Source organism: Neovison vison, chromosome 7 (assembly GCF_020171115.1).
Source record: "Neovison vison isolate M4711 chromosome 7, ASM_NN_V1, whole genome shotgun sequence".
Lineage (NCBI taxonomy): Eukaryota > Metazoa > Chordata > Mammalia > Carnivora > Mustelidae > Neogale > Neogale vison.
Window position 1 is genome coordinate 199,754,454 of NC_058097.1, and position 27,887 is coordinate 199,782,340.

Genomic DNA, 27,887 nt, shown 5'->3' on the forward strand with positions numbered 1-27,887 from the left:
TCTGGATTCCTGGGGATTCTAGACCCTCCCCCAAATTGTTATGTTCCAAGGTTTTTTGGCACTACAGTTCCAGCCCCCAATTCTAGTCCCCCTCCGATTCCCAGCACATGAGATTCCAGACCTCCCAAGAGTCTCTGACTACAAAGTTCTAGACTCTAAGACACTAGTCCCTATGATGACAGTTCCCACCCCCCCCCACTGCACCCCCCAACCACGTGAAGATTCTAGGCTCTGATGGTCTAGGTTAATTACATGGGCCTTTTTTATTCCATCTGGAAAGTACAAATATTCACAAGAGTCTGTACAACCTTAGGGACACCAGCCCTGGCCCAACCCTCAGTTGCATGCTGCCCTCACACCCCGCCCACCCGGCCCCAGCCTGCTGCCCCAGCACCCCAGGCTTTCTGCTCTGGTCCAAGTCTTTTCTCCAAGGCAGATATGAGTGTTTGATCCAGTCACAGCTGGGAAAGAAAAAAAAAAAAGCAAAAATGCAAAAGTTGTAAGGAAGACCTTCCCCCCCAAAGTAGGAGTCCACCTGAACTGGGCCATTTGCACCGAGAGCCTGTTTCCCTGATCCCTCCCGCCATTCCCTCCATGCCCCCAGCCCTCAGTGGCACTCACCATCCATTACAAGTGGATATCAAATACGCCATCCTCCACTGTCTGCACATCCTCTTCTCGGATCTCTGCAAGGAAATTGGGGGGGGGGGCAAGGAACAATTCCTGGGTCCCAGTGCCTTGGGCAGCCTTTCCCCCACTCACAGGAGACAGCCCACCCCATCCTGGAAGCAGACCCATCCACCAAAAATCAATTCACTGAATGACCAATCGGCCCCATTTTTGAGGCTCTTTCTCTAAGTTTTCATTCTGCCGCAGCTTTTCCACAGCCGCAGATTTGTCAGTACAGTTTGCTTAAAATGTCAATTTTGTGTGTGTTTCACATTTTAGACCCCAGCACTTCTGGAAGGCTCAATGCAAATGGTTTCATCTTTTCAATTTTTGAGGACTCATGCCTGGTGCCTGCCTCTATTTTTTCAGGACTTATGCCAATCCAAACGGTTGTGGTCACTGCCTCAGACCCCCGTTTAGCATGGCTGTCCAGACTGTTCTCAGCAAAATAATCATTTGGGGGAACTGTCATTCAGCAAACTGGCCTAAAGCCACCAGAGACCCCAAGAGAGCCACTGGAGATGTTCAGGGCAAGGGACTTGTCTCAGAATGGCCTCTGGAGCAGCCAAAAAGGGAAAATACAGACAAATGGCTCACGCAATTCCCTCTCCAATCCATTGTCAATCCCCCTAACAAAATTAGAGTGTGATTGGATTTTTTTTTTTTTAGGTAAGTTTTATGCCCAGCATGGGGTTTGAACTCACTACCCTGAAATCAAGAGTCACATGCTCTACTGGCTGAGCCAGCCAGGTGCCCCCGCAACTGGAATCTTGAAACCTCTTTCCCTTTTACTCTTCTTTATGTATTAGCCTCTCTGAGCTTCCCAAGATCAAGGGTTCCTGAGCCACCTTCTGGCCCCCTTACCGGTCCAACCCTGCCGGATCGCCCCACCAAAATAAGAGAACTACAGCTCCAGAATGGTTTGATCCTGGGTAAGTGAGCACTTTGCCAGCATGGCACTGCCTCCCTCCCTTCAGAGACCAGCACAGAATGAGATCCCCTCTTACCTGGAGGCCTGGAGCCTCGCCGCCCAGGGCGGGGCAGGGAGAAGCTGAAGGCCCGATGGTGGGTGTGGGTGGGGGAGGGGGAGGGTGCAGACCCCTCCAAACTCACACTCTGGGCCCGGCGTCGGCATTCAACTGACAGACGGTCTTTACACTGTTTGTGGCAGTTCACACCACAGGCTGGGGGAGGCAGACGGCGGGGAGAGGGGGTAGGCAGTTGGCGGGTGCCCCCTGGCCAGGGCCATTGGTCGGAACACCCTCATCCCCATCTCCAGGCCTGTACTTCTCCCCAGTTTCTTTTGCTCCCGAGCAGCTGCCCCACCAAAATAAGAATCCCCTTCCAAAGTGTTCTCTTCATCCTACTTGCCAGTCCCTGCCCTCTCCAAAGTGCTCGGTTCCCTGCGCAGCTGTCTCACCAAAATAAAAGCCCACTGGATGGGTACCCCCCTTTCAATATAATCACTGTGCCTCTCGGGCTGCGAAGTTCTTCACTGTTCCTCAAATGCCCCACCCAAATAAGAATCACCACCCAGGGAGTAACTCCTCCCCCAAAATTTAGCCCACCTGCCCCGCTCACCTCGGCATTTGAGGCCCTGTTTGTAGATGCCCAGGATCTGAAATAGAGAAGGGGGCCGAGCTGGCGAAGAGGTCTTTAGAGCTAAAGGCTCTCCGCCTTCCTTCTCAAGGGCAGGGTCTGAGGCTGGCCCTCTCTGGGGCCCCCTCAGGGCTGGGTAGGTGCAGAACAGCAGGAGGAGAGCCCGGCGGGATTAATAAGGCAGAGAAGGCTCCAGCAGGGGCGGGGCCAGTGGGGGGAGGGGTCGGGACTGGGGGCGTGGCTTGGGCGGGGGCTCACCAGGGCCTTGCAGTGGCGGCAGGCAACCGGGCGCAAGGAGTTGCTCTCCTGGAAGTTGTGCACGAAGCCCATGCGGCCGCCCAGCACGGAGCTGGAGCGCAGGAAGTAGGAGATCATCTCCTCCCTGCTGATGCAGCCATCCCTGTCGGGGGAGGGGGAGCGCCTCAGGTTGGGCCCTCCCCAGGACGACCCACCAAGCAGCCTACCGGGAAAAAGATCCTCACCCAACTCCTGATTTGGGACTCCCGGTGCAGCAGGGAGAACGCTAGCCTTGGAGCGAGGCAGGTGCGCAGGCCACTACCAACTACTTGTGTGGTCTTGGGCAAATCACTACGCCCAGGCCGCCTTCCCAGAAAAATGGGGATCGAATTTCTGCCCCGGCCACTTCACATAGTAGGGGTGGACACTAACTGAAAGGGCTGCACACCTGCCCACAAGATCATTAGCCTTGGAACACCAGTGGGGAGCCCTGAGAATTAGATTTCTGAGGAGCTCCGGGACTGGGAAAGATGGGGAAAAGCCACTTGCATCTCACTCTCTTGTGACTGGCTGCCAGAAGGAGAAGCCCACGTAAGCCAGGGCTGCCCACAGAACCCTTTTCTTACCCATCAATGTACTGTAGGGCAAGAGTGAGCATGTGATCTGGAGACAGACCTCAACTCAAATTCTGGTCTGCTACTCCTGGCTGTGTGACCTTTGGGCTAGTTAATCTCCTTGTGCCTCAGTTTCTGCTTCTGCAAATGGGGACTGTGATAATCCCTGCCCCTCGGAGAGTTTTGGTGAGGATTTGGTGAGTCAGGTACACAGTAAGCATTTACAACTGTGTTTTTGTAGTTAGTGGGTCCTGGGCCACCAGGAGCTACTTCCAGCAGGGTTGGTCCTTGTTGGAAACTCCTGTCCATTATATCTCGGGCTCTGTGACATGATCCGGTGACCAACCCTTCCGTTCAATGGGGCATGGGGTCCACTGTCCATCTAGAAAAGAATATCATCCTAGATCCCTATCTCACACTGTGCAAGAGCACTAAAATCCTCACTGAACTGAGAACACTAATGTAAAAAAAAAAAAAATTATCAAAGTCTCGGAAAAGGTGTAAGAGAATTACTTTGTAATTTCCAGGAGAGTAGGGCCCTTCTACACATAACACAAATCCGAGAAGCCATAAGGAAAAGACTGACATATTGAGCACACGACATTTTTTAAAAACTTTATATGGCAAAAGACAACATAAATGACAGACTGGGAGAAATATTTGCGAACACATTCAACAGCAAAGGGTTAATATCCATTAACAGAGATTCTGAAAATTGATGAGAAAAAGACCAATGAATCCAGTGGAATAATGGAGAAAGACTATGAACAGGCAATCCACAGAAGAAATACAAGAGGCCAATAAACATATGAAAAGATATCCTACCCCCACTAGTATTGAAGAGATCCAGATTTAACCAAGACACCATTTGCCAATTAGACTGACAAAATTGTAAAGCTTATTATAGCGTCCACTGTTGGCAAGGAAGTTGGGAAATGGGCACTTGCTCACTGCTGATCGGGGTGCAAGCTGGCACAACCTTGCCTGAGGTCACTTTGGCAGTCTCTCTCCTAATTTAGAATGTGCATATCTTTTGATCCAATTATCCCACTTCTAGGAATTTATCCTACTGAAATAGTGGCCTGAGTGCATGGGTACAAAGATGCTCACAGCAGCGCGGCGTATATTAATAGCGAAACACTGGGAACAGTCTCCATGTCTGTCAGCAGGAGAATGGGGAGGCCAGTGACAGCCCGGCTACACTGTGGAGCTCTGCTGCAGCTTTTCTAAACATGAAGCAGCATGGGAAGCTGTCCATGATAAAGGGTTAAGTGGAAAACAAAAACAAACGCAAAAAGCCAAGATGTGCAATTACATCAAGACAGGGATTAAAAAGAAAAGAAAAGAAAAAAAAAAAAAAGAAACCAACAAGAACAACAACACAAAAACCTGACAACCCTACTGCTATGAATACATAGATTCTGGTATTAAAATACATCCACTTGCTTCAAGGGCAAAGGTGAATTTGCCAGAAACAAATGGATGCCCCCCAAGGTGCAGAAACAAAGAGTGAGCTTCAAGCTAATGCAGGGAGTAGGGACCAGATGCTGAGGCTGCCCCAGGAGGAGCTTGCTGGTCTCCCCAGTGAGCTGGGTGCTGGTTTTGATACCCAGACGGGCTGGGCACAAGGCTTTGTGTGTAGAGAAGGTGGGGGGTTAAGGCTTGAGACCCCTGTGTGAAGCTATTTCCAAGGTCTCCAAGGGCTCCACCCTCACTGAACGTGTGACCTGGAAAAAAAAAAAAGAAAGAAAAATCCACCCACCCACCCAGGGACCTAACCTAGAACTTGGTCTCAGTTCTGGGAGCAGAAACAAGGCAATGACAACCAGCACCATGGGCAGAGGCAGATTTATACAGTAATCCTGTTTGTCTAAGGAACAGACCCAGACAGACAAAATCTGGATCATCTCATACAGAACATGGGAAAAAAAGACTGGAAGGATACACTGTAGCCAAACCAGGAACATTGCTAATGTGTTGCTAAGGATAATAGAACCTCTTCTGATGGGAAAGATGGGGGAAAGAAGGGAACTGCTTCTTAATTCATAGGCTTTGTTCACTATAAATCTATTTCTCTACCTGGAATTCTTTTTTACCATGGAGTTTTACAGTATGGGAAATTAAAAAAAAAAAAAAACAGAGTTTTGAAACATGAATAACATTAAAATATAACTCAACCCAAGCTGGACTGTAAAGCGTTTTGTCTCTGCTCAGCAAAATGGGGATCTGAACGTGGTTGCGGGGGGCATGTTTAACCTACTTCACAAAACCAGCTGTTTGTCCAAATTGTCAGGATGTGAACTGTTGATAAGCAAGTGGGTGCTGCTAATTACAGGCCTTTCTTTTCTATTCATTAAAACAGGCTACCCAGGACTTGAACTTGCCCACACTTTTTGCCAGCTGCGAGCTCCACTGTCCCCAGGCCCCCCTCTTTGTAAGAGTCAGGTGGAGCCCCCCATCTGCCTGAAGAAGTGAGGTGACCCTGTGCTGCCACATCTGACAGCCTCCCCCCACCCAAATAAGAGCCCCTCCCCACACTGGTAGCTTCCTCTGCAGAGATCATCTGGTTCAATGGCCTTCTCTTGCACAGCCGGAAGCTGAAACAGGAGGGGAAGTGAGCCTGCCTTCCCTCTCCCCCAGCCCCCAGCCCTCCTCACTGGTTCTGGTCGAGGTCCCCAAAGGCGCTGAGGTAAGGGAAGTTCCCACGGATGATCTGGAACTCTTCCTGTGAGATGTGGCCGTCCCCATCGACGTCAAAGTTCCGGAACACAGACTGGAACACACAGAAGAACATACAGGGGCAAGAGCATAAAACAAAATGCCCATCTTCCCAGCCCGTGTTACAAAGGGTGGCTCAGATGCGGGGGCCTCTCCATCTCTCCTTTTATCTCCCTCTTCCAGACCCCCACTCCAACCCCACCCACTTGCTATGCCCCTTGCCTTCTGGAGACAGAGCGCTGGCCCTTGAACATGGCACTGGTATGGCTCCAAGGGTAGTGGTCTGGCAAAATCACTCTTGATTAACCACTACAGACCTGCCCCCCAGCCCCTCAGGTGCCAGGGCAGGCTGCCACAGAGTCTCACCTCTACCATCTTCTCGATGTGTTCCACCATAAGAGCCTGATCCAACTTGGGCTTGGCAGCTGAGGTCCACTCATCCAGCACTGGGGGCCGGGGAGGCGGGGTGCAGCTTGTGGGGCTGGTTGGCTATGGGAATGGTCAGGACTGAGTGAGGGCCAGAAGGAAGGAGCCCAGGGCCCAGGGGAGCAGAGGAGGGGGGAGCCCTGGGGAGAAGGGAGCCCGCCCAGCAAGCTGAAGAAGTGAAGTTGTTTCTAAGAGCTCTGCTTGCCCTCACATCCTGGGATTCTCAGGAAGGGCAGAGGTAGGGGAGGAAGAGGTTGGGCAGAGTGGGGAAGCAGTGATTCCGCATCTCACCGAGGACTTGGAGCGCGGCTCCCGCTGGAGGGACAGCTGATAGAGTTCATCCTCTGTCTGATACTGATCCAAAGATACCTGGGACACACATAGGTCTCATCATACCCATTGCCCCCTGATGCCCTCAGGAGTCCACTGTCCAGAGCCCAGGGTCATAGGTCCACTTAGAGGCCATAGCTCAGCCTGGAACCCCGTCTAGAAGCTAGACTCAGGACAAATGTCAGCTTAGAATACACCCCAGCAGGGCGCCTGGGTGGCTGAGGCTTGATTTTGCCTCTGGTCATGATTCGCTGTCATGAGATCGAGCCAGCAACCACACACCAGCCTTGCACATGGACCACATCTTGGCCCAAACCTGGAGCAGAAGGCACTGCCAAGAATCCAGCCAAGAATCTAGGTCAGAACACAGCCAAGAGCTCTGAGATTAAGTCCCAACCTAGAACCCAGCATCCACAGTCCAGCTCAGATTTCAATCCTGATCCCAGTCCAGAGCCTAGAAACAGCTAAGAATTCACTCTAAACCCAAAACCCAAGCCCTAGCTCTGTGTCTAGAATCTAATCCAGATCTGGACTAGAACTTCACTCTCATCCTAGACCCCAAAACTAAGTCCAAGTCTGGGCTTGAGCTCAAGGCTATGTTTAGAAACCACTCCCACACCCAGAACCCAGTGCTGGGCCCCATGCCTTGAATACAACCCAGTCCCAGGAACTCAACCCAGGACCCAGGCCCGGCTTCAAGGCCCAACACAAACAAGCCCATATGGCAGCCTCGTGACAGACCTCCATCCATAGCCCCATTCAGAGCCCGGAACTCATCTCAGAGTCCACTCCAAACCCTGCAGCACAAGTTGGATCTCCATCCCTCGATCAGGACCTCAAACTCAAGGCCACATTTGCAGCCTTGCACAAACCCAAGACCAGGTATGGTTGTCACCCCCGGTGCCCAGCCACGCAGCATCCCTGCTCCCCACCGCTCACCGTGAGTAGGCTCAGCAGATCGGGGTTGGCCTGCACTGGTGGCCGAAGGCTGGTCACCATGGCCAGCTCCTCCAGGATGCTGAAGAGCTGTTTCATCTTGGCCCCATTAAGTCGGGTCCGGGCAGGGTCCAACCAGTCAGGCAGTGCCAGCTGGAGGGCCACCAAGTCCTTGAGGTGTACGCCCAGGATGGGAAAGCGGAAGCCCACACAGGCGGCCAGCCGGCGCCGATAGTTGCCATAGTTGCCGGTGGCCGTCACTAGTTCTGTCAGACCTTCCCAGAGCTGAGGGGTTGGGGGGGAGGCAGAAGGCAGAGGGTCATGGTCACTCACACACACACACACACACACACACGTCACTGGCTCAACTACCCTCCCACCCGCCCAGGAAATGTGGGAGAGGATGAGGAGTCAGAGTCAGGAATGGGCAAAAGATTAAAAATCCTCCCTCACTGTCCCCCAGAACTGTCTCTCTTAGCCCCAGGAGGGGGTCAGAGTTCGTAGGTCATGAGCTCAAGGGAACACCCACAGGCAAACACCACACCTCCGCACCAGGTCTGAGCATGGACTACCACCAACACTTCATAAGAGAAAAAACTGAGGCTCAGGGAGGCAAAGAGCACAGGAGAAAGATCCAGAAGAATGTTCCTGGCTGCACCGTTTGTGACAGCCCGCACTGGAAAGACCCCCCCAGATGTTCAGCAGGAGAACAGATCCACACACTGTGGTTAGGACTTACAATAAAATATCATACGGCAACAGAACTGCATGAACAACAGCTCCAAGTAACAGAATGTGAGGATGAAAGAAGCAAGACATAAAATAACATACAACAGGATTCCATTCATAGAAAATCCAAAAACAGGCGACAAAAAACCCACATTGTTTGGAGATTCATACGTAAGTGGTAGAGCTATAAAGAAAACCAAGGCCATCATCATTACGAAAGTCATGACATGGGTTACCTCTGATGGGGAGGGAGTTATGCTCTAGGGTGCTGGGAGCTTCGGGGGCTGGCAATGTTCTATTTCTTGACCTGTGTGGTAGTTACACAGGCATTTTCTTTATAACTTTTCCTTAATCTCTACATTTGTTTTCTATATGTCTCTATATGTACATCACCCGATATGTGAGAAGATAAATATAAGGAGAGGAGAAAAGTGCCAACTCTGGGGTCAGGCAGACCTGTGAGCCCCCCCCTGCCACTCTCACTGTGTAACCTAGGAAGAGCACTGAACCCCTCTGAGCCTCAGTTTCTGTATCTGTCAAATGGGGACAGGAGTGCCCAGCTCCCAGCACTACTCAGGAAGGCCAGACGTGGGAAGGCTGACCCCAGGCTTGACGAGGCTCTTCCCCTGACACCCCCCCCCCAAACCCCGGGGTCCCAGGCACCTTGATGGTCTCAGGGCTAACATGACTGTGGGTCTCCTTGAGGCGGGAGATGGAGCTGTGACTCAGGCCTCCGACCACCGCCATCAGCGTGTTGAAATTCTGCAACTGCAGCAGCTTCTGGGGGGGAGGTGGCAAACGAAGAGGAGAAAGGCAGTGAGTCACTGGACAAGGCCCTAGATTTGGCCAGGCTTCTCTGGAGAGGAGGCAGTGGGTGAGCAGAAAGGAGGGAGTGGGAGGGCGGGGCTTGGGTGTGGGCGGGGCTTGAGGAAGGGGCGGGGCTTGGGGGGCGGGGCAGGCACCTCTGCCACGTGGACAAAGTGCGTGATGACCAGGGCACGCTGAGGGGCCGTGGGCTTGCTGAGGATCATGAGCTGCACCCACTGGGAAACACTGTTGAAAAGGGAGATGAACCGCTCCAGGACCGGGTTGTCCACCGTGCAGCCATGAGTCACAAAACTGTGATAGTCCTGGAACTGGGGGTAGGAGTGGCCTCAGCCCCTTCAGGCCTCTCCCCTCACCGATGGCCCCTCCTCACCCTCCGGCTGCCCTTGGTTGGTGACCCGGAAACCCCCGTCCGGCCCTGTGACCCTGCCTAATCCCAGGGACCCTGTCCCTCCTGGGGCCCTCTTCCCAGCCCACCCTACCCCAAGGCCCGCGGGCCGCACCAGGATTTTGCAGAAGGAGCGATACTCCAAGTAGGTGAGATGCTCGGCCAGCTCCATAGGCTCCAGGTGGTCGAACAATAGGGACATCTTTCGCTTTTTCTGTCCTACAGGGTTCCGCTGGGTCACCTGCCTCTTCCACTTGTAGGTGGGGCTGGGAGGTGGAGTAGGAGCCGTGAGTCCTTTGCTGGAGACGCCCTCTCCGCTGCGCCCTCATGCAGACGCACCGGGAGACCTACACCATCTGAAGCACTATGCCAGATGGACACCGAGTTCCCCGTCCCCACAACTCCTACAGTCTCCTCCTCGTCCTGCGCTCAGGCACTGTGCTAGGCGCGGGGGGGTACAGAGAGGAGCAACACACAGTTCCTGCCCTTGAGCTCACAGTCTACTGCGGGAGACAGACACAGAAACAACCACAGAACAGAGTAGCACGTGTGCAAGTCTTTGCGTGGGGCAGCGGGCGAGGGGGGTCATGGGGAGGGGAGGGCGTCTCCGCACAGCGCCTGGTGGCAGGGGACACAGGAGGGAATGACAGATTCTTCCCCGGAAGCCTTCTGAGCCCTCCGAGCCCACGGACACTCCATGCCTGAATGGAGTCTCCACAACACAGAGAGGCAGGCAAGGGGACCCAGATGAGCAGAGCGCCATGGTGGGAAGGGAGGGAAGGCGGGAGAATGGCGTGCAGCTGCGGTATGAAGGGCGTGGGATGGGAGCGGGCTGTGGAAGATGAGGCAGGAACGCCAAGCCGGCCGGAGACTACCAAAGGCCTTAATCCCCGGCCGAGACATTGTGAAGGTGACAGGGAGCCACAGGTTTTCAAGCAAGAGAGTGACATGACCCTCACTCATTCAATTCAACAAACATTTATTAAGGACAGATGGTGTGGGATGCTGAGCGCCCTCCCCAGCCCTCTAGCTCGCCCCACGCACACGCTCTCGATGTCAATGAGGCTGCTGTGCCGCCGGTTCCCTTCTTGGTCAAGCAGAGCCTTCAGCTCCTTGATCTGCTCAGCGAGCTCAGGGTTCAAATCAAACTCTGCTGGGAATGCTGAGATCCAGTACCTGCTAGAAGCTTCGAGTCACCCAAAGCAGGCCTCCCCCTCCATCCCAGAGACTGGAGCTCCCCAGAGAGAGGGAAAGAGCCCTAAGACTGTGGTCCCCCCACCTCCGGGTTTATTCCTTCCCCACCCCTTCTGGGCAAATCCCAAAACCAGACCCAGACAAGCAAGGGGCGAGCCGGCGGCAGCAAGCCCACCATGGACAGAGCCGGAGCTCGAACCCACACGACTGACTTTCCAGAACGGGCCCTTTCCACTCCGTCAAGCCAATCTGATGCCTGAGAGAAGGGAGCAAAAGGAGGGGACAGAGCCCCAAAAGGAAGACTCACCTGACCAGGTGGCATGTTTTCACCTGCAGCGAATTGGAGTTGTCCTTCCGGGACTGCTGGTAGGTGAAGGGGGGTTAAGGAAATCGAGAATGGAGACGAATTCTAGAAAGGGAGGCTGCAGAAGGGTTCTGAGTTCCGGAGGGAGGCTGGACGGAGGCTGAAGGCCCGGCCTGGTCCTAGGAGAAATGCTGGGGGCGGGACCTGGGGCGGGGCCGGTCGGAAAGGGGCTGAAGGGTGGGGTGAGGGGGTGAGGTTTGGGTGGGTGTACAGATGGGGAGGAAGCTAGGTTCTGGGGGTGGCTGACAGCATGGCCTGGGCTCCAGAAGAGAGGCCAGAGGAGGGACCTGGGCTGGGAGCAGGGACAGGTCTTAGACTGTAGGGAGCAGGAGAGCAAAGCCCAGGTTGGGGAGGGGGCGGGAGGGGGCGGTGCCTGAGTCTAGAAGAGGAAAGGGGCGGAGCCTAGGCCGTGGAGCGTGGCTGGGCCAAGCCTGAATTTTAGGACACAGGAAGGGCTCACGCTGTAGGAGTAAAGCCCAGTCTCGGCCTGGGCTGGGCCGGGCAGCCAGGCTCCCTCATGGACCGGGACCGCGGGGCCCATGGCGCGGCCTGCGAAGGATATATGTGAAGCAGTTTTGCCGCCAGCTGAGAGGACGGGATGTACCAAGGATGCATCATGAGGAACATACGCACCAGCTGAGGGTCCCGCACCTTCCCGGAGTCATCTAACTCCGAGGGGTCAGAGAGGAGAGGGTTGACCCTTCGTCCCGCAGCTGTGGTCCCTCAAGCCTACCTCACCGCCCGCCGGGTATCTCCCCCTCCCCGCCCATCACCTGCTTTCCCAGGACTCTGAAACCAGTAGGCAGATATGGGAGAAAAGGGAGGGTGGGAGAGGGATAAGGCAGGATCCGAAGACCTGGAGGACGGGACTGTCCGATCCGGCCCACCATCCCGAGGGGAACCAGCTGGGGCGGAAGAAGCCTGGGTTCCCCAGAGTCAGGAATCGAGAGGTCATTTCCTGTGTGCTTGGGGGAAGGGGCACCCCTTCACCAGATAAGCCGCCCCCCATCAGCCGGAAACAGCTCCCAGGCCGGAGATAGAGAGTTCCTCCGGAATCTCTGGGGAGACAGATAATCGCCTCATGTGCCAGAGTCTGGGGACCCCGTCCCACTCCCTTCAACGCCGGCGTGCTAGGGAAGGGGAACAACCTTTCTGAAGCCTGTGGATCCCTCCACCCTGTGATGGAGAGCAGGCTTTCGTTAAAAAGGTTGCAGCCTGCGAAACCGGGTGGGTCTAGGCTGGCGGTCTGTCCTGGGAGGCAGGGACCCCGCTTCAGGCTCGGGGCTGGTCTCGGGCAGGGTGTGCCCTCGCGTGCCACTCACCAAAGGCTTCGATGCAGCCGCGGAGCAGCTCCTCCACTGTGCAGCCCTTGTCCAGGTCTAGGGTGCCCGCCATGACTGCCGGAGCGGGTAGGCTGGGCCCAGCTGCACTCCGGAGCCTCCCACAGGGCTCGGACGGGACCCCTGTCCCAGGAGAGGCAGAGAGGGAGTCTGCCGAGGGGCCGGCGGGGGGGGCGGGGGTTCCAGGCGCGGGGCGGGGCAGGGGCGGGGCGGGCACGCCCCCTGCTGGGCAGGGGCGGAGTAGTCCACTGCGGCCACTCCCGGGGTTAAACGGTCTGGCCCGGGATGGTGCAACCCACCAGTTGGGAAACCGAGCGGCCGAGAGGCTTCCGGCTCACCCTCGGAGTCACGGGAAGGCAGAGGGGGCTCCCCGGGAAGGGGGACGAGACAGGACTCCGGGGACTGGTTTGTGCTCCAGCCCCTCCTAGGCCTTCTTCCGCTCGCGTCCTCTCCACCAGAGGCACCTGCAGCACCCCGCGGCTCGGCTCCGCGCCCCTCCCGCTTCCCTCCCGCCACAGCCTCCCTTCCCCCGCAGGGTTATTTTGGGAACCCAGAGCCTGAGGGGACCTCGGAGGAATTTCTCCCTGGGATGGGAGGGAGGGAGGAACCCAGGCGTCCTGCCCGCATCGTCCCCTCCCGGGCTCCCGGGGAGGGGAGGCGGGGCTGTGGCAGCCCCCAGGGGCCTGCCCTTGGGGAGGCGAGCTGGAGTGGAGAACATTCCTGGGGCGGGGTGGGGGGTGGGGGTGGGGGTAGCCCGCTGCGGCCGGGAGGCGTCAGCGGGAAGCCTGAGCCTGGGAACCTCGCGCTCCCAAGCCACCTTCTCAGTGAAGGCCCCAGGGGTCCAGGCTCAGCCCTTTAGCAGACCATCTTCATCCCCAGCCCGAGTTCCAGGCCCCCATACTGCACAGTCCAACTGTGAGCGCACACAGAGGCCGGCCACATTCAAGCACACAGAGCAGGGTGCCCAGAAGGGGGCGCTAGCGCCGTGAGGGGTGGAGAATGCCTGGCGGTATCCATCAGCAGGGTCAGACGCACCCAAGCAGGGACATACACTCGTTCTATACCCGAGGCCAGGGGCCCACATTGGGGTGTAAGACCCCCTCCCCCCACACACACACACCCGAGCCTCTGGCACTTGTCTCCCATCCTCTGTCTCATACACACAATGGCACGCACAGTCAGCACACACCTGCAGGAAGGCACCCTTCGGCGCACACACCCAGCCTTCCAGCCTAGAATGCGGCCAGCCCTTTGATGGGGCCCGTTCCCGGACTTGCAGCTCACTAGAGCCAGGCCAGCCTGGAGTTCCGCGGCCACAGAGACGCTGGAATCGCACACGTGTGCACACACACAAGACAGGACACCTACACGCATGCACACTCCCACATACGCACACACCCCCGTGGGTGAGCACACACGCCCATTCCGCCGCCGCCCCCCCTTTCATCCGCAGTCCAGGAAAAGCTCTGCGGCCACAACGCCCTGACAACCCTCATCCCCGGGCTCAGGCAGGGCCGGGCCCCACAAAAGGTACCCCGCCCCTACACAAACTCCCCTGGGCTTGGAGGGGGGCTCCTCTCCCGAGTTCTCCGGCGGACTTTTCCTAGGAGCCACCCTTTACCAACCCCGTCTAGCCCTGCCGCTGTCTCGCTGTGTGACCTTGAGAGTCACTTAGCCTCTCGGAGCCTCAATTTTCTCATCTGTCAAATGGGGGTTCCGCGGGAGAAGGGCCAGCTAAGACGTGGCTGGGAAGAGCCGGTTGCGCCGCGGATGCCGCCCTCTCCCGCCGGTTGTCCAGGGCGCTTCAGCTCTCTCCCTCCCACCCCGGACCCGGCCACAGACTCCGCACCCACCAATCCATACCCGCTGCCCCCAGCCCGCCTGTATCGCCCGCGGGGGGACCCCTAGGGGCCGGGCCCTCTTCTGCCCAGCGCCCCGCCCGCTCTCGCTCACTCACTCTTGGGACCCGCGGCACGGAGCCCGCTCTCGGCCGGGCCGGCGCCACCTCCGTGCGCTCCCGCCCGCCGGCCTCGCTGCGGCTGCGGCTCCCGCCCGCCCTCCGCGCCGCTGCCCCGCTTCCCGCCGCCCCGCCCCCGCGCCGCGGCCGCCCCCTCCCCTCCCCGCCCCTCCCGCCCCGGCGCGGGGCTCCGCACAGCCCGCTGCGCCACCCCCATTGGGGGCTCCCCGTCGCCCCGCACGCGGCGGTTCCTGCGGCAGCTTAACCCCTCCCCTGCCGCGCCGCCCGGAAGGCCAGGGCCGCAGGCTGGGGCTGAGCCACCCGCCGCGCCAAGGGTGGGCGAGCGGAGGTCGGGCCTCGCGGTTCCTGGAGGGGGGAGCCAAACCAAGAGCCCTCTCCCCCCACCCAGATGCCCTTATGCCCCCCGCCCCGCCTGGTGATGGGCAGAGGAAGCCGGGAGGGGCAGGAAGCGGACTGCGGTGGGGAAGGGGCGCCTCGCCCCGCCCCCGCCCGGGTTCCTGTTTTCGAGACAAACCGTTCCCACGGGGCTAACCGGACCCGGGGCTGGGCGTCTTCCTGCGGGCTGAGGGGGGCAGAAACCTGGTAGAGATCGGGGGCGTGGGGAGAGCGGGTCCTTGTGATAGCTTGGAGGAGGGGCTAGGAACGTTTTGGGGACAGGGGCCTGTGGGAGGGAGGAATGAAAATGCTGCTACCTGAAAACGTGGCCTCGATGACTGGGGGAATGGGGACGGGGGGGTTCCAATTCACACAGTGGGGACGGGCCCTGGAAGCCTGGCTCCCCACGGGGCCAGATGGGAAGGGGCAGCTGCAAGCCACGGGTGGGTTCTGCGCAGCTTGGAGACTGGAGACCTGTGCGCGGGTCGCCCCTCCCCCCGGCAGAGAGGAACTTGGGAGGGGCAGCCACAGGCAGTTGGGGTCCCCACAAGCCGGGCCTAGGGGAGCCAGTAACCATTTCCGGCGGTTTGGGTTCAAACACACTCACTGCGAAACCGCGGGCCCCAAACCTGCCTTTCGAGGCTTGCCCTTTCCTGCCTCAGGGCTAGGGAGGCAGTACCTCCCCCACACCTCAATCTTGGTAATATGAGGCCCAGAAACAGGCCCTTTCCGGTCCTCAGTTTCTCCAAAGTGCCGGGGGGGGGCAACACTGGGCTAGCCTAGACGGTCTGTGAGTGTCCTCCGCCCTAACACCCCGACCTTAGACCAAGTGTAGCTACCTGCTTAGAGACCCTTAAACACTGCAATGGGGCGGGGCTAAGGGCGGAGTCAAAAAGGCGCCAACCACCCACAGGCTCCTCCCCCTCCTAAGTCCTGCCCGGGACTGCGTGGATCCTCGGTAGTCCCGGAGGCCTCTGCTGGAGTCCCAGCTCCCGGCCCCGGGGGGCCCCACCCAGGAGAGGCCCCGCCCTCGGCCAGCCTGGCAGGCCGCTGACCTAGTATGGACACAGCTCTGAGAAGAGAGGCGTGGAAGGTGATTCCCGAAAGGAGGCTGGAGAGTTTCGGGCCCCGCCCCCATGGGCTGCCCCCCCTCCTTCGTAAGGGACGCACCTGCGGGTGGAGGGGTCGGTAAGGCGTGGTGACTGCGCAGCTGCTGTGATGCCTTGCCTAGAGCTAAAAATATTTCCCAACAGACAGGGGAGTAAGGAGGCTCCCAAGGAGAATCAATTTATTGGGGAGTGGTTGCAGTCGGTCAGACCCATAAATAGGAGGGGGGAGGGAGCCAGAGGCCAGGATGGGAGCAGTGTCCTTAGTCAGGCCGGACACTAGGTTCTTGATGCCGGCGAGGGGGGGTGAATAGGGGGGTTCCAGGAAGAGGCTGGGAGATCTAACTCCAGTACCACTCTCCAGATGAAGAACTGGGGTTGGCGCAAGGGATTGCAAACAAACTCAGGGGCCAGTCTGGGGTCTGGAGGCTCAGATGCTCTCGTCCGGGGCTGGCAGGCGCTTGCGCGAAGGCTCGACGCCCCAGATCTCCCGGGCGTACTGAGCAATGGTTCTGTCGCTGGAGAACTTGCCAGATGTGGCTATGTTCCGGATCACCATCCTCGTCCACTCTCTTGGGTTCTACAGGCCAAAAGAGAGCTCTGGTTCATCCTGCCAGTGGGCGCCCCAACGTCCACCATCGCCCAGCCAGGGTCACCAAAGCCTGGCCGACCCCTGGCCCAGGACCCCTCACCTTGTACAAGGCACTGACTTTCTCCTGGCATTTAATGTAGTCTTCATAATCTGCAAAGACTTTAAACCTAGAAAGGAATAGAGAGGCAGGAAGTTCCAGGAAGTCAAGGCCAAGCCCATCCTGTCCCAGTGATCTTCTGGGGGCCAGGAGAATGGAGCTACTTCCAAAAGAGCCCAGCCCCCACTGCCCAGGACCCCCGCACAGCCTCTCCACACGGCGCACAAGCCGGGTTCAGCCCGGCAGCTCCTGCTGCACGTTCCCTGGACTGTCCGCTCACCGGTCGTGGTGCATGAGCATGTTGACGATGTCCTTGAACAGGTCCGGCTGTTTGGGGGAGAAGAAGCCACTGCTCAGCTGCTCGATGATCTGCCGAAGCTCAGGAATGCGGTCATAGTACTCCTGGGCGTTGTATCTGGGTGGGGGGTGGAGAGCGGTCTGCACCCTGGAAAGGAGTTCCTGGCTCCTCCTCCAGGCCCCTCAGGCTGCTGCTCTCCCTGGGGCTGCCACAGGCCTCTGGGGTCCTTCCCTGGAGGCCTCCCCCTTCTCTGCTCAGCTTTTCATCTTGCAGAGCAGCAGAGCCAAGGCCCTAAACCAAGTACTCTTCCTCCCACACACACTACCTCTACTAACCCGTGTGTTTCATTCCTGAATGGCTGGTCTCCCTCCCTCTCCCAAGTCCACCTGCCTTCAGGCCCAGGCATGTCCTCGGGAACCTCCTTAAACTCACCGTCCAGCCGAGCTCATCATCGCCGGCCCTGCACCCGCTTGACTCCTGTGGGCCACTTTCTGAGGCAGCATGAGACCCCTCAGCCACCTGGGCTCAAAACCCTCCCCAAGGCCAGTCTCGTCTCTTTCCTTCCCTCCGCACGTCCGTCCAGCCACCCAGGCCAGGGAGTGGGTGCAGTGGGTCAGAAGCCATACATACAAGGGGGCGGGGAGCCAGAGGACATCCCTAAGCCCCATCCCAGCACTGACACCGCCCTTCTCTTCTCCGGGGTTCCGGTGTCAGCCCCCACATGCCCCCACCTGCACTTTGCCCGCCCCCCACATCCCTGCCACCCAGTGTCCACCTCACGGCCAAAACTGTCCATCGGGACTCTGCTTCTGAGCCTGTTGGGTCTTGCTCAAAACATGTCCTGTCTCCCTCCTGTCCAAAGGACAGAGTCTGAACTTCCTAGTCAAGCCCAACAGGGGAATTTCCTTTCCATAGTTCACGCCAGCCTTCAGAAGCAGTTGGTGGGAGTGTATACTGGTAGAAACTTTCTGGAAAGCCATTTGGCAACATGCACCAGGAGCCTTAAGAACTTGTACTTTAAAAAAAAAAAAAAAAAAAAGAACTCATACTTTTTTTGACTCAGGAATATCTCCTCTGATCATTATCTTGAGGAAATAAAGATGTGGACATTGGTGTAAAAGGATGATCAACGCAGTGATATTTACAAGGATGAACAGCAGAAATCAACCTTAATGTCCAACACTATAGAACCAGTTCAGTAAGTGACGGTACCTCCGTTACAATGGAGCCCTATGTGGACAATCAAAATATTTCACAAACTATTTAGTGACATGTGGAGTCAAAATTATGTGATGACATCAAAATTGTACAGGCATGGGTCCCAACTTTTTCAGATACCCCCACACATGTAAGTACGTAGAAAAAGAGCTGTGGCTTTAAAAATGGGTGACAAGATGATGAATGACAGTTATTTTATTCTTTGTGGTTTGTATGTTTCCAATTCGGGAGCACGTCTTGCTTTTATGATATGGAAAAAATATATTTTTGAAATAAATTTTAAGAAATGTAAAGCCAGGAAAATATCTGCTTCAAAGAATGGCATTTCTGACCACAAGCACTGCTGTATGTACTCTGCTTGTATTTCCCTTTTTGCCACCACTGCCAGGGAGCTCAGAATTGAAATTTATTTCCAGAAATTCTGGAAATAATATCATATCCTAGGATTGATATAATTTTCTTTGCCTTTGCCTTCAGTTCTGTGTGGCTCCTTTCTTTTCCTACATGATTAACCTCACATAAGTTACCTCAAAAGTTCTCCAGAATCCTGAGGGCCAAAACTGAGATCTTGCACAGACTGTGCCAGCCTTTCCAGGCATGCCCTCTGGCCCCCAAGCCCTACCCTCCAGTAGCCACACCTCGGTGCCTCCTGCCCACAGACTGTTAACTTTGGAGCCCTTTCCCCCCACAGCATACCCTCTCTGGTCAAGCTTTTCCACGTCCTCCACCCGCATGCCGAAGATGAAGAAGTTCTCTTCTCCCGCCTCTTCCGCCATCTCCACATTGGCTCCATCCATGGTGCCGATAGTCAGAGCCCCATTGAGCATGAACTTCATGTTGCCCGTGCCTGAGGCCTCAGTGCCTGCCGTGGAGATCTGCTCGGACAGGTCAGCAGCTGGGATCACTGTGGGGCAACAGCAGGGGACAAGCTCAGCTCCAGGAATAGTCCCACCTCAGCCAGGGACTGTGGAGTTACCCAGATTCCCAGCAGCACCCCCACCCCAACCCTTCAGAAGTCACTGTCCAAGTCTTCCTCTTACCACCTGCCCCCTGTCACTGCTTGGAGATCCTTGACCGTCTCAGATCTAACCTGGATTCTCCCCCCGCGCCCACCCCACTATGTGTGTGTGACTTGAAGGGCAAATCTGCCTGAAATTCCACCATGAGAGGGGGCCATCCTTGTGATTTGAGCCTTGTCCTCTCCAGATTCTTCCAAATGCCAGTAGGCTAGGAACAGGTGACCAGTGTCTCTTCCTGGCACTGTACTCATCAGAGCCTCCATCTGGTGGCACCCCACCTTTCTCTGCCAGCGAGACTCGGTAGTTCTCCAGGAAGATCACACGGAGGCGGTCTCCTACCACTGGGTCGTGGTTAACCACATCCCCAATGGCTGTGATGAGTTTGATGATCATCTTGGCCATGTGGTATCCAGGGGCAGCCTGTGGGGGCACAGTCAGGGCTCAGCCCCACAGCCCGGCGCCCTACCCCCTACCTAGCCTGCAACCCAGCCAGGCCAACCTCAGCCTGGGTGTCAAAGGACCAGAGCTGCAGTCTGCGTCCTGGCTTCTCACCTTCCCTCCAATCATCACAGTTCGGGGCACGACAAACCTATTGGGATCCTGCTTGATGCCTGTGGAGAAAACAGAGGTCAGTGGGCCAGGTCGCCCCTCTGGGTGACACCTCCAGACAGCACCCATCCAGCCTGGGCCCTGGCTAGGACACAGTAGACCTGATTTGGGCAACCATTTGCTATGTGACCTCAGAGCCACCATTTTCCCCTCTCTGAACCTCAGTTTGCCCATCTATGAAATGGGGATAATCCCATGTCCCAAGAGGTGTCCCAAGGCCGAAAGAGAGACATGGATCAGGAAGGATGGGGTACAGGGGGGAGCCCCAAGAGACAGAGGGACATCCTGCCACTCACGGTTGTACAGGGTGATGATGTGGAGACAGTTGAGAAGCTGGCGTTTATATTCATGGATTCGCTTCACCTGGATGTCGAAGAGCGAGTTGGGGTTGATATGGACTTTGTACTCCTTCTCTAAGTACGCAGCAAACTTTAGCTTGTTTTCCTGAAGATAGGGAGGGGGACGAGCTCACCAACAGGCCTCAGCCTCAGAAACCCCACAGTGTCGTTTCCTTCCCAGAAAGGTAGAGGATGGGAGGCTCACTAGCCACCCCTCTCCATGGCTGCCCCACAGCAGACATCACTAATCAATGTCAGCACTCTTCCAGGGCGATCAGATGATGCCTTCCCGACGTGGACTCCAGGAAACTTCTACCAGGAGCCTGAGGTTGCAGGAGAGATGGGCTCCACCGGCCATTCCCCGAACCAGGCATGCAGCACCTCTGGCACGCTCCCTCCCACCATGGCGCGAGCGTCCCAGGGGCCACCCTGCCTACCTGCTTCACTTTGGCCACATCCCGGATAAAGGCTTCATCGTCCACGAAAGAGAGCAGTTTGCGCAGCTGGTCCAGGTCTGAGATGTAGTCCTCCCCAATGCGCTGTGGGAGAGGGCAGTCAGGCCTTTGTGTCCCTGCCACATCCACCTTCATCGAGGGGTCCCTTTCCAGGTCAATGGAGCCCTGTCCCCTGCAGATAGCCCCTCTTTCTACAGCCTCCCAGCAGGGTCTTGGTGTGTGCACAGCCCTCTTCCCTCCGGACCTTGACCTCTGATGACTGACCCCACTTGACCCCAGGAGGTCTTCCTCCTGGCCTTGTCCTTAGATGGGCAATGACCTTGAGGCCCTGCTCACAGTCTCTGCCGCCTGCTGGTCTCACTTCTGATGGGACCTGCTGACGACCTTCTCCATTAGACTGGGAACTCCCACCTTGTTGACCACAGTCAGGCCTCCACTAGCCCACAGAGCAACCTCACACAAACGAAAAAATGGCCCCCCCACCCCTCATCCCACCTGGGTGGCTCAGTGGGTTAAGCCTCTGCCTGCAGCTCAGGTCATGATCTCAGGGGACTGGGATTGAACCCCACATCGGGCTCTCTGCTTAAAAGGGAGCCTGCTTCCCCCTCTCTCTCTGCCTGCCTCTCTGCCTACTTCTGCCTACTTGTGATTTTTCTCTCTCTCTGTCAAATAAATAAATAATCTTTAAAAAAAGAAAAGAAAGAACGAAAATGGCCCCCTCCTCCAGGCACATGGCAGGTTTGGGGAACGCAGAGCAGGATAGATTTCAGCCCTTCCAGGAGTGGGGGAACCCCTACAGTGACTGGTCCATACACAACTGATCCCTGCAGTGACTGGTGTTGATCCCTCCTGGCCATACAGTGACCTCTCACCTCAGCAATGACCTCTGCCAGCCCAGGGTTACACAAAACTAGCCAGCGACGAGGGGTGATGCCATTGGTCTTATTCTGGAATTTATGAGGCTCCAGCTCGTAGAAGTCCTTGAAGCTGCAGGATGGGGTTGGAGGGTCAGTATTGGTCCCTGTGAGACGAAGGCCTCCTCCCTGAGGCCCTACCCTGGTTTCTTGCTGAGAGAGGCTATCTGGGGACAGAACTGTTCTGGACATCGGGGTCATGACCCTTCTAAAAAACCGTGCTACCTGTGCAAAGGGCCGGCCGGGGTCAGGTAGCAAGGGGGCCAAGTCTGTAAATCAAGGAGGTGGACTGGGGGCGGGACCAGTTGGGGGCGGGAATCTCGCGGAGGGGCCACAGGGAGGGGCGGGGCCAGAGGGGCGGGGCCCGGGGGAGGAAGGGAGGTGTCTCACATGGTCTTCTTGAGGATCTCCGAGTGGATGCGAGCCACACCATTGACCGCGTGAGAACCGGCGATGCATAGGTGGGCCATGTTGATGCGCTTCACTGCGCCCTCCTCCACTAGCGACATGCGCCGCAGCCGGTCTACATCGCCTGGGAACGCAGCTGCCACCCGCTGTTCGGGAGAGCCCAGAGCTCAGGTACAGACATGGAACCCAGGTCCCCAGCCCAGTACCCCCAGAGCTCAGCCCACAGCCCTCCGCGCTAATGTCAGGATGCCTGCTGCAGCAGCCCTGCACAGCCCACCTCCCCAATGCCTCCCCTTCGATCCGCCCCCACCCGACTCCAAGCCTCCTCCGCTCACATTCAGGAAGCGCTGGTTGATCTCATAGATGATCTGGAGGTGGCGGGGCAGCAGCGTCTCAATGAGATGCACGGGCCAGCGCTCCAGGGCCTCCGGCAGCACAGTATGGTTGGTGTAGGCGCAGGTCCTGACCGTCACGTCCCAGGCCTGATGGGCAGGATTGGGGGAGTCAGGAACCCCAGGGCCTAACCACCATGGCTCTCCCCATACAGCATGAGCCCGGAGCCTGGGTTCTAGGACACTCTCCCTCCAGGCCTCACACTGCTCTCTGTTCCGGGGGACTGCGCTCGCATTTTTCCACCTCCCAGACCAGGAAGGGAACCCTGGGACAGAGAGAGGGTCAGTCGCGGGGGAAGAGGGGTCCGAAAGCCCACCTTGTCCCAGTCCAGCCGCTCCAGGTCCACCAGGATCCTCATCAGCTCAGGGATGGCCAAGGAAGGGTGGGTGTCATTCAGCTGGATGGCCACCTGTGGCGAGGGGTCTGGGGGTCAGTCTGGGAACCACACCTCGGCTATGATCTCTGTGCTTTGTCCCCTCAGCGCCCCCCTCTTAAGGGCCCCCATGGCCCCAGGGCTGAGCTGGGGGTAGAAGCCCTCAGAGGGGCAGCTGTGGGCAGGAGGAGAGGGACAGTCCTCAGGTTATGGTGTCCATCGATTGAGGATCCTGGGCAGGGCACCCTCAGCCTCTACTCCCTCACCTACAAAGTGAGGGGGGCAGGCTAAGGCTGGAGGGGAGAGGTAGCGTCGCACACTTCATGGGAGGTGTAGAGAGGGGCCCTCCCCGGCCCCTGGCACCTTGTCTGGAAAGGCATCAAAGCTCGTGCGCACAGGGTCGCGGCACCCAAACTTGGAGGACTTGAAGCGGCGGATGATGTCCTGGAGGGTGGCGGCCACGACAAAGTACTCCTGCTTCAGACGCAGCTCCTTCCCCTCAAAGAACTGGGGAGAGTTCAAGGCAAGGCTAAGCAAGTTGAGGTGGTGGTTGGGGGGCGGTCCTGCTAATGCTGCGGTGGGCGTGGCCAGGAGGGTCCTGCCCTCCCCGAGACCCATGAACCCTGAACAACCGCACCTCCAGCGCCCAAGGGTCTTTCACCCACCGAGAAGTAGTGAGGAGGGCGGTGTTAGGAGGAGGGCCCACGCAAGGACTGAGCGTACTGTCAGCACCATCGCTGGTCAACAGCGGCCCCTCCAAAGTGCCCTGCCTAACTCGCTGTCCCCAGGACTTAGGTGTCCTCTTAAAGAACTCGGCGAGGTAGGGGGAGGGGAACAGGACACACAGGTCCCAGGGTGCAGGACACATGGCTTGCTCAGTCGGAAAAGCACATGACTCTCCATCTCCGGGTCTCGAGTTCAAGCCCCACATTGGGTGTAAACAAACTTAAAAAATAAACTTAAAATAAAATAAACAAACTTAAAAACCAAAAAATATGTCCTGGGTGTGACTAGGGCTCCCAGAGATGGTCCTCCCGGTCTTCGCCCTCTCCCAGGCCCTCAGGCTTCCTGTCGCAGCCCAGGAGGTGACATACGTTGTCATTCGGGTATAGGACACGCGAGATGTTCTCAGCAAGGTTTCGGTCCAGCACGGCTTGGATGTAGCCACCGACATTGACTGAGGGGTGAAAGTGGGGACAGCGTCAGGCTGGGGCTGAGTGGGGGCCGGGGTGGGGGGGGCTGCTGGCAGCTGGGGCTGGACTCACAGTCCTTGAGGTTGAAGTCATTGGGGGCCTTGGCCGACCACAGGCGCATGGTGTTGACGATGTTGTTGCGATAGCCGGGCACCGGAGTGTCGTAGGGCATGGCCAGCACCACCTGCAGGGGCGTCGGGCTTGGTTTCAGGAGCTGGGTCTCCGCCACGCGACTCGTGGGGCTCTGAGAGCTGGAGTTCCAGTCTCTGTCCCTGTGCTCTGCCAACTCCTAACCCCGGGTTCTCGTGCCAGCTCGGGGTGACCGTGAACAAGCCTCTGAACCTCTCTGGATGTCGTCCGTAGAGGACGCCCCCCAGGACCTCCCCATACCTGCCCATCCCATCTTGCCTGACTGCTTGTGAGGGTTACAGGGGGCAGTGACAAGCCCAGATTCCAGAGGTGGGCTCTGTTGGGGGCCACCCCGAAGGGACTGGGGATGAGTTGACCCGGGACTGGGGATGAGTTGACCCGTCTGGCCTGAGCGCAACCTAGAGGACGCTCCCGGGCTCATGAGAAGGCTGGAGGAGCCTGGGGCCCTGAAGGGGACACAGATGTCAAGTCCATCCCAAGGGCTTATGCCTGGTTGACCACAGGGCTAATCGGCAGTGACTAAGGCCGGCCCCACCTCCCGTGATGAGCCAACGTCAGTAATTGCTGCCAATGGCTCCTGCTACCACAGGGCGGGGGGCACATCACATCCCCCAGGGGTGGTACCCCTCTCCCCAGCACTAAGTCACTGAGCCCCTGATTGGAGTGGAAGCTGCAGCTCAGAGAGGGAAGGGACTGACCCAAGAGCACAGAGCTAGGCAGGCTGCCAGAGCCCCCGCTGAACCATATCAGTGGAACTGGCGCCCGAGTCTGAAGCCCAGAGGTTTCTGCGCAGCCATCAGGACCTGCAGCCACCGCGAGAGAACTGACAGGCCTGGGATTCAGACACCTGGTTTGGCTCTGGGCTCCCTCTAACCTGTGTGACCTTGAACAAGTCAATTCCTCTCTCAGGGTTTTCATTTTCTCCCTGTTCCCTTCTCTGGGCTGTTGCTTTACTGCCCATCAAGCTACCAGGTTTAAGGTGCTGAGGAGTCAAGACACTGGGATTACCCTTGGCTGAGTCTTGGGTAGAAAGGAGCTGGGTCAGGGGAAGGGCCCTGGTGGAGCAGAGTGGTCTCTGTCCTCCTCCTGGGCTCTGTGCTTGGCCTGGCCCCTCTGTGATCCTGTCTCACGCCTCTCCTGGCTCCAGCTGTGTGACCTCCTCGAGTAAGTCACTTAACCTCTCTGAGCCTCAGTGTCCTCCACACTAAATAGCACTGGGCCCAGGAGCCTCCAGGCTCCTGCCCTGTATCTCCTTGACTTCTTCCAGAGCCGCCTCCTCCCCACTTTCCTCTCACTGGGGGCTCCCCCCACTCCCTCACCTGTGTATCCACCCACTTGGCCCCCTGGCTGGTGTGCTCCACTCGGCCATAGAAGTGCACCGGCAGCGTGAATTCAGGTCGGGCCTTCTCCCAGGGGTTTCCATAGCGAAGCCAGTCATCAGCCTCCTCCATCTGAGCCCCAGGCAGGTTGGGGAGAAAGGGAGGCAGCGTCAGACCCAGGCTCAGACCCAGACTCACATCACAGGGGATAGTGGGTAGGGCAGGAGCCAGGCCCTGGTGTGCCCTCTCTAAAGTGTAAATGAGGGGCCCTGGAGTGGGTCCCTGGACTGTGGGGTAACCAATGGGACACAGCATGTGTATGGGAGTCTGACACATCCACAGGCATGGACCACCCGTTCCAAGAGTGACCAGCAGGTTTTGGGGCTGGGGGGGCGCCGGGGAGAAGGGACAAGGATGCTTTCTGTCAAAGCTGAGTTTGGTTCTGGATCTCTCTGGAGGTGGATGACCCAGTGGGGGTCCTCTCCATCATGCCTGGGTCCCCACAAGGCCAGGGCCCAAGGCTGCTCACCTGCCAGCCCCCGCAGATCTTCTGGTTAAAAATCCCAAACTCATAGCGGATCCCGTAGCCGTAGGCAGCCAGGCCCAGTGTTGCCATGGAGTCCAGAAAGCAGGCTAGGGGTTTGTAGGGAGGCGGGTGTCAGGGACCTGGCAGAAAGCAGCTCTTCTGTCCACCCCACCCCTACCACACTGCCCACTTACTTACCGGCCAGCCGACCCAGGCCCCCGTTGCCCAGCCCCGCGTCCTCCTCAATCTCCTCCAGCTCCTCCATGTCCAGGCCCAGCTGGAGGGGGGAGGGTGTGGCAGTGGTCAAGGCCAAGGGCCAGCAGGTGAATCCCCCAATTCCTAGCTTTGCCCCACTCCCTGCCCCACTCCCAGCCCCCTCCACACCTGATAGGTGGCCTCATCACAGGCGTTCTCCAAGGCCAGGTTCACCATGGTGTTTTGTAGTGTCCTTCCCATGTAGAACTCTAGAGACAGGTAGTAGATCCTCTGCCCGGAGAGAGAGGTGCGGGGAAGGATCAGGGCAGCCCAGCGGCATTTGCCCAGGCCTCTCACCCCTGAAGTCCCCTCCTCAGGCCCAGCATCTGCCAGCCCTGCCTCCACTTATTTTCTTTTCATTACAGGCTTCCAAACCCATCAGGAAAGTTCCGATCTAGCATTTCCTCTCACTTTGGACACTTCGCTTTTCTTCTCTGAGCTTCAGTCTCCTGCCCCGGAAAATGGGGCTGCCCTAGCTACCTCAGTGACTGAGGTGCGTAGAAGAGGTGACACCGGCGCACACAAGCCTCCCCTTGACCCACAGGGGAGTCAGGATGCAGAGAAGCCCCTCCAAGTCCTCCGCCAGAGGGGAAGGCCAAGATGCAGAGAAACCAGTCATTTGCTCAAGGTCACTGTGACTCACTCATGGCTAGAGTGGGCCACCTCCTGTCCTTGAGGTTCCCCCGTTCCCCTTGATCCTCGAGCCTCGGCCCCAAGAAGAGGACAGAGGATGCTGAGGGTGCCTGGCCTCTTGGTTTCCTAGGTCCCCTCCCTGGCCCACTCGCCTGCCCCTCCCCCTCCCCTGCCCAGGAGTGTCAGGTTGCTGACATTTACCATGACCCCAGCAGACACTTGATCTCACTACCCCAGCTGTCGGCAGCGGCACACCAGCCCCACCGGTGGCACAGGGACACCACTCTCAAATTTAACGACCTGGCCTTCCACTCCAGGTCCAACCCAGGCCGCAGGGATCTTCCCGACCACCAGAAGCCCCTCCGCTCTCTGATCTGATCTGGCTCAGCCTGATCTGAGCCCCCCAAACTTGTCCCCGCCACCCCCCACCCAGGTTTCTTGGCCCGGGTTGTCCCAGCTCCAGCTCCCCTTGGCACTCCTGCGCCTCCAACGTCAGCAACCTGGAAGGCCCCTTTATTTCACCGCAGAAACCCCTGACCCCACAGAGAGCCGCTGCTTCGCCAAGATCTCCGGGCTCCCCCCACAGCCCATTCCCCACCCCCAGGCACCCCAAGCAGCACCTTGGGGTCCTTCTCGTAGTAGTGCTGCTGCGTGCGGATCCAGCGGCCCACAAGGTGGTCGCGCACAGTGTGGGCCAGCGCGAAGTAGTAGTCTCTGGGGGTGGCCACATTGCGGTCCTTCACGAGTGTGAAATGCAGGTGCCGGTTGAAGTTCTTCTTGAGCTCGGTGACATTCTCCACGCCGGCCAGGCCGCGCACACTGATTTGCTTCCTCCTGTCCTGGTCGGACAGGGGCCGGGACATGGCTGCGGGAGGGCGGGCCGGACTGACGGTGGTGGGGGGTGGGTGGACAAGCGGCCTCTGCAGTGCCTCCAGCCAGGGGGTGGAGATCCCCCGGCTGCCTGGGGTTTTATAAGCCTGGCTCCCCAGAGGCCCGCCCCGCCTCCCCCTGCGATGGGAGGGTCTTGGCCTGGCTGCTCAGGGAGCTATTTTGGGGGCGAGGGGGGGAGAAGGGAAAGGGGCCAGGAGAGCGGGCCCAGCCTGGCTCATTCACAGCCCTGTGCTGACCCACTTCCTGCAGGCCTCGCACGCTGGAGTCCGCTGCGCCCGCCTCTGCCTCTTGCGGGGTCAGAGACTGGGTACGGCTGCCTCAGTCACCCCTGAGAGGCCTGAGGCTTCTCCGGAGCTCGGGGGCCGTGCCTTTAACGAG

The 27,887-nt window shown here is 57.9% G+C and overlaps 2 protein-coding genes across 4 annotated transcripts; both read right to left on the reverse strand.

The window, feature by feature from the left end:
* Positions 1-244: 244 nt before the first annotated feature.
* RASGRP2 (RAS guanyl releasing protein 2) lies at positions 245-15,058 on the reverse strand. 3 transcript variants are annotated; one of them, XM_044259601.1, is made up of 17 exons: positions 15,040-15,058; positions 12,352-12,492; positions 11,592-11,694; positions 10,973-11,035; positions 10,516-10,647; positions 9,587-9,737; positions 9,221-9,394; positions 8,922-9,038; positions 7,533-7,814; positions 6,555-6,632; positions 6,204-6,326; positions 5,777-5,892; positions 2,527-2,668; positions 2,251-2,287; positions 1,677-1,853; positions 622-686; positions 245-461 (listed from the first exon to the last, which is right to left on the reverse strand). In XM_044259601.1, the coding sequence occupies exons 2-16, from the start codon at positions 12,422-12,424 to the stop codon at positions 628-630; spliced, it is 1,827 nt and encodes a 608-aa protein (XP_044115536.1). In that variant the 5' UTR covers positions 12,425-12,492; positions 15,040-15,058; the 3' UTR covers positions 245-461; positions 622-627. The 3 variants fall into 3 exon arrangements, with proteins under 3 accessions (XP_044115536.1, XP_044115534.1, XP_044115535.1); XM_044259599.1 differs by lacking the exon at positions 15,040-15,058 and adding an exon at positions 14,327-14,383; XM_044259600.1 differs by lacking the exons at positions 10,516-10,647; positions 15,040-15,058 and adding an exon at positions 14,327-14,383.
* Positions 15,059-15,984: 926 nt separating this feature from the next.
* On the reverse strand, positions 15,985-27,545 carry PYGM (glycogen phosphorylase, muscle associated). Its single transcript, XM_044259602.1, has 20 exons — positions 27,239-27,545; positions 26,115-26,216; positions 25,929-26,007; positions 25,734-25,837; positions 25,205-25,336; positions 23,808-23,919; positions 23,637-23,719; positions 22,906-23,049; positions 22,486-22,578; positions 22,112-22,258; positions 21,759-21,922; positions 21,327-21,441; positions 20,437-20,538; positions 19,958-20,105; positions 19,605-19,663; positions 19,331-19,472; positions 18,730-18,937; positions 16,798-16,932; positions 16,521-16,587; positions 15,985-16,408 (listed from the first exon to the last, which is right to left on the reverse strand). The coding sequence occupies exons 1-20, from the start codon at positions 27,479-27,481 to the stop codon at positions 16,259-16,261; spliced, it is 2,529 nt and encodes an 842-aa protein (XP_044115537.1). The 5' UTR covers positions 27,482-27,545; the 3' UTR covers positions 15,985-16,258.
* Positions 27,546-27,887: the final 342 nt, after the last annotated feature.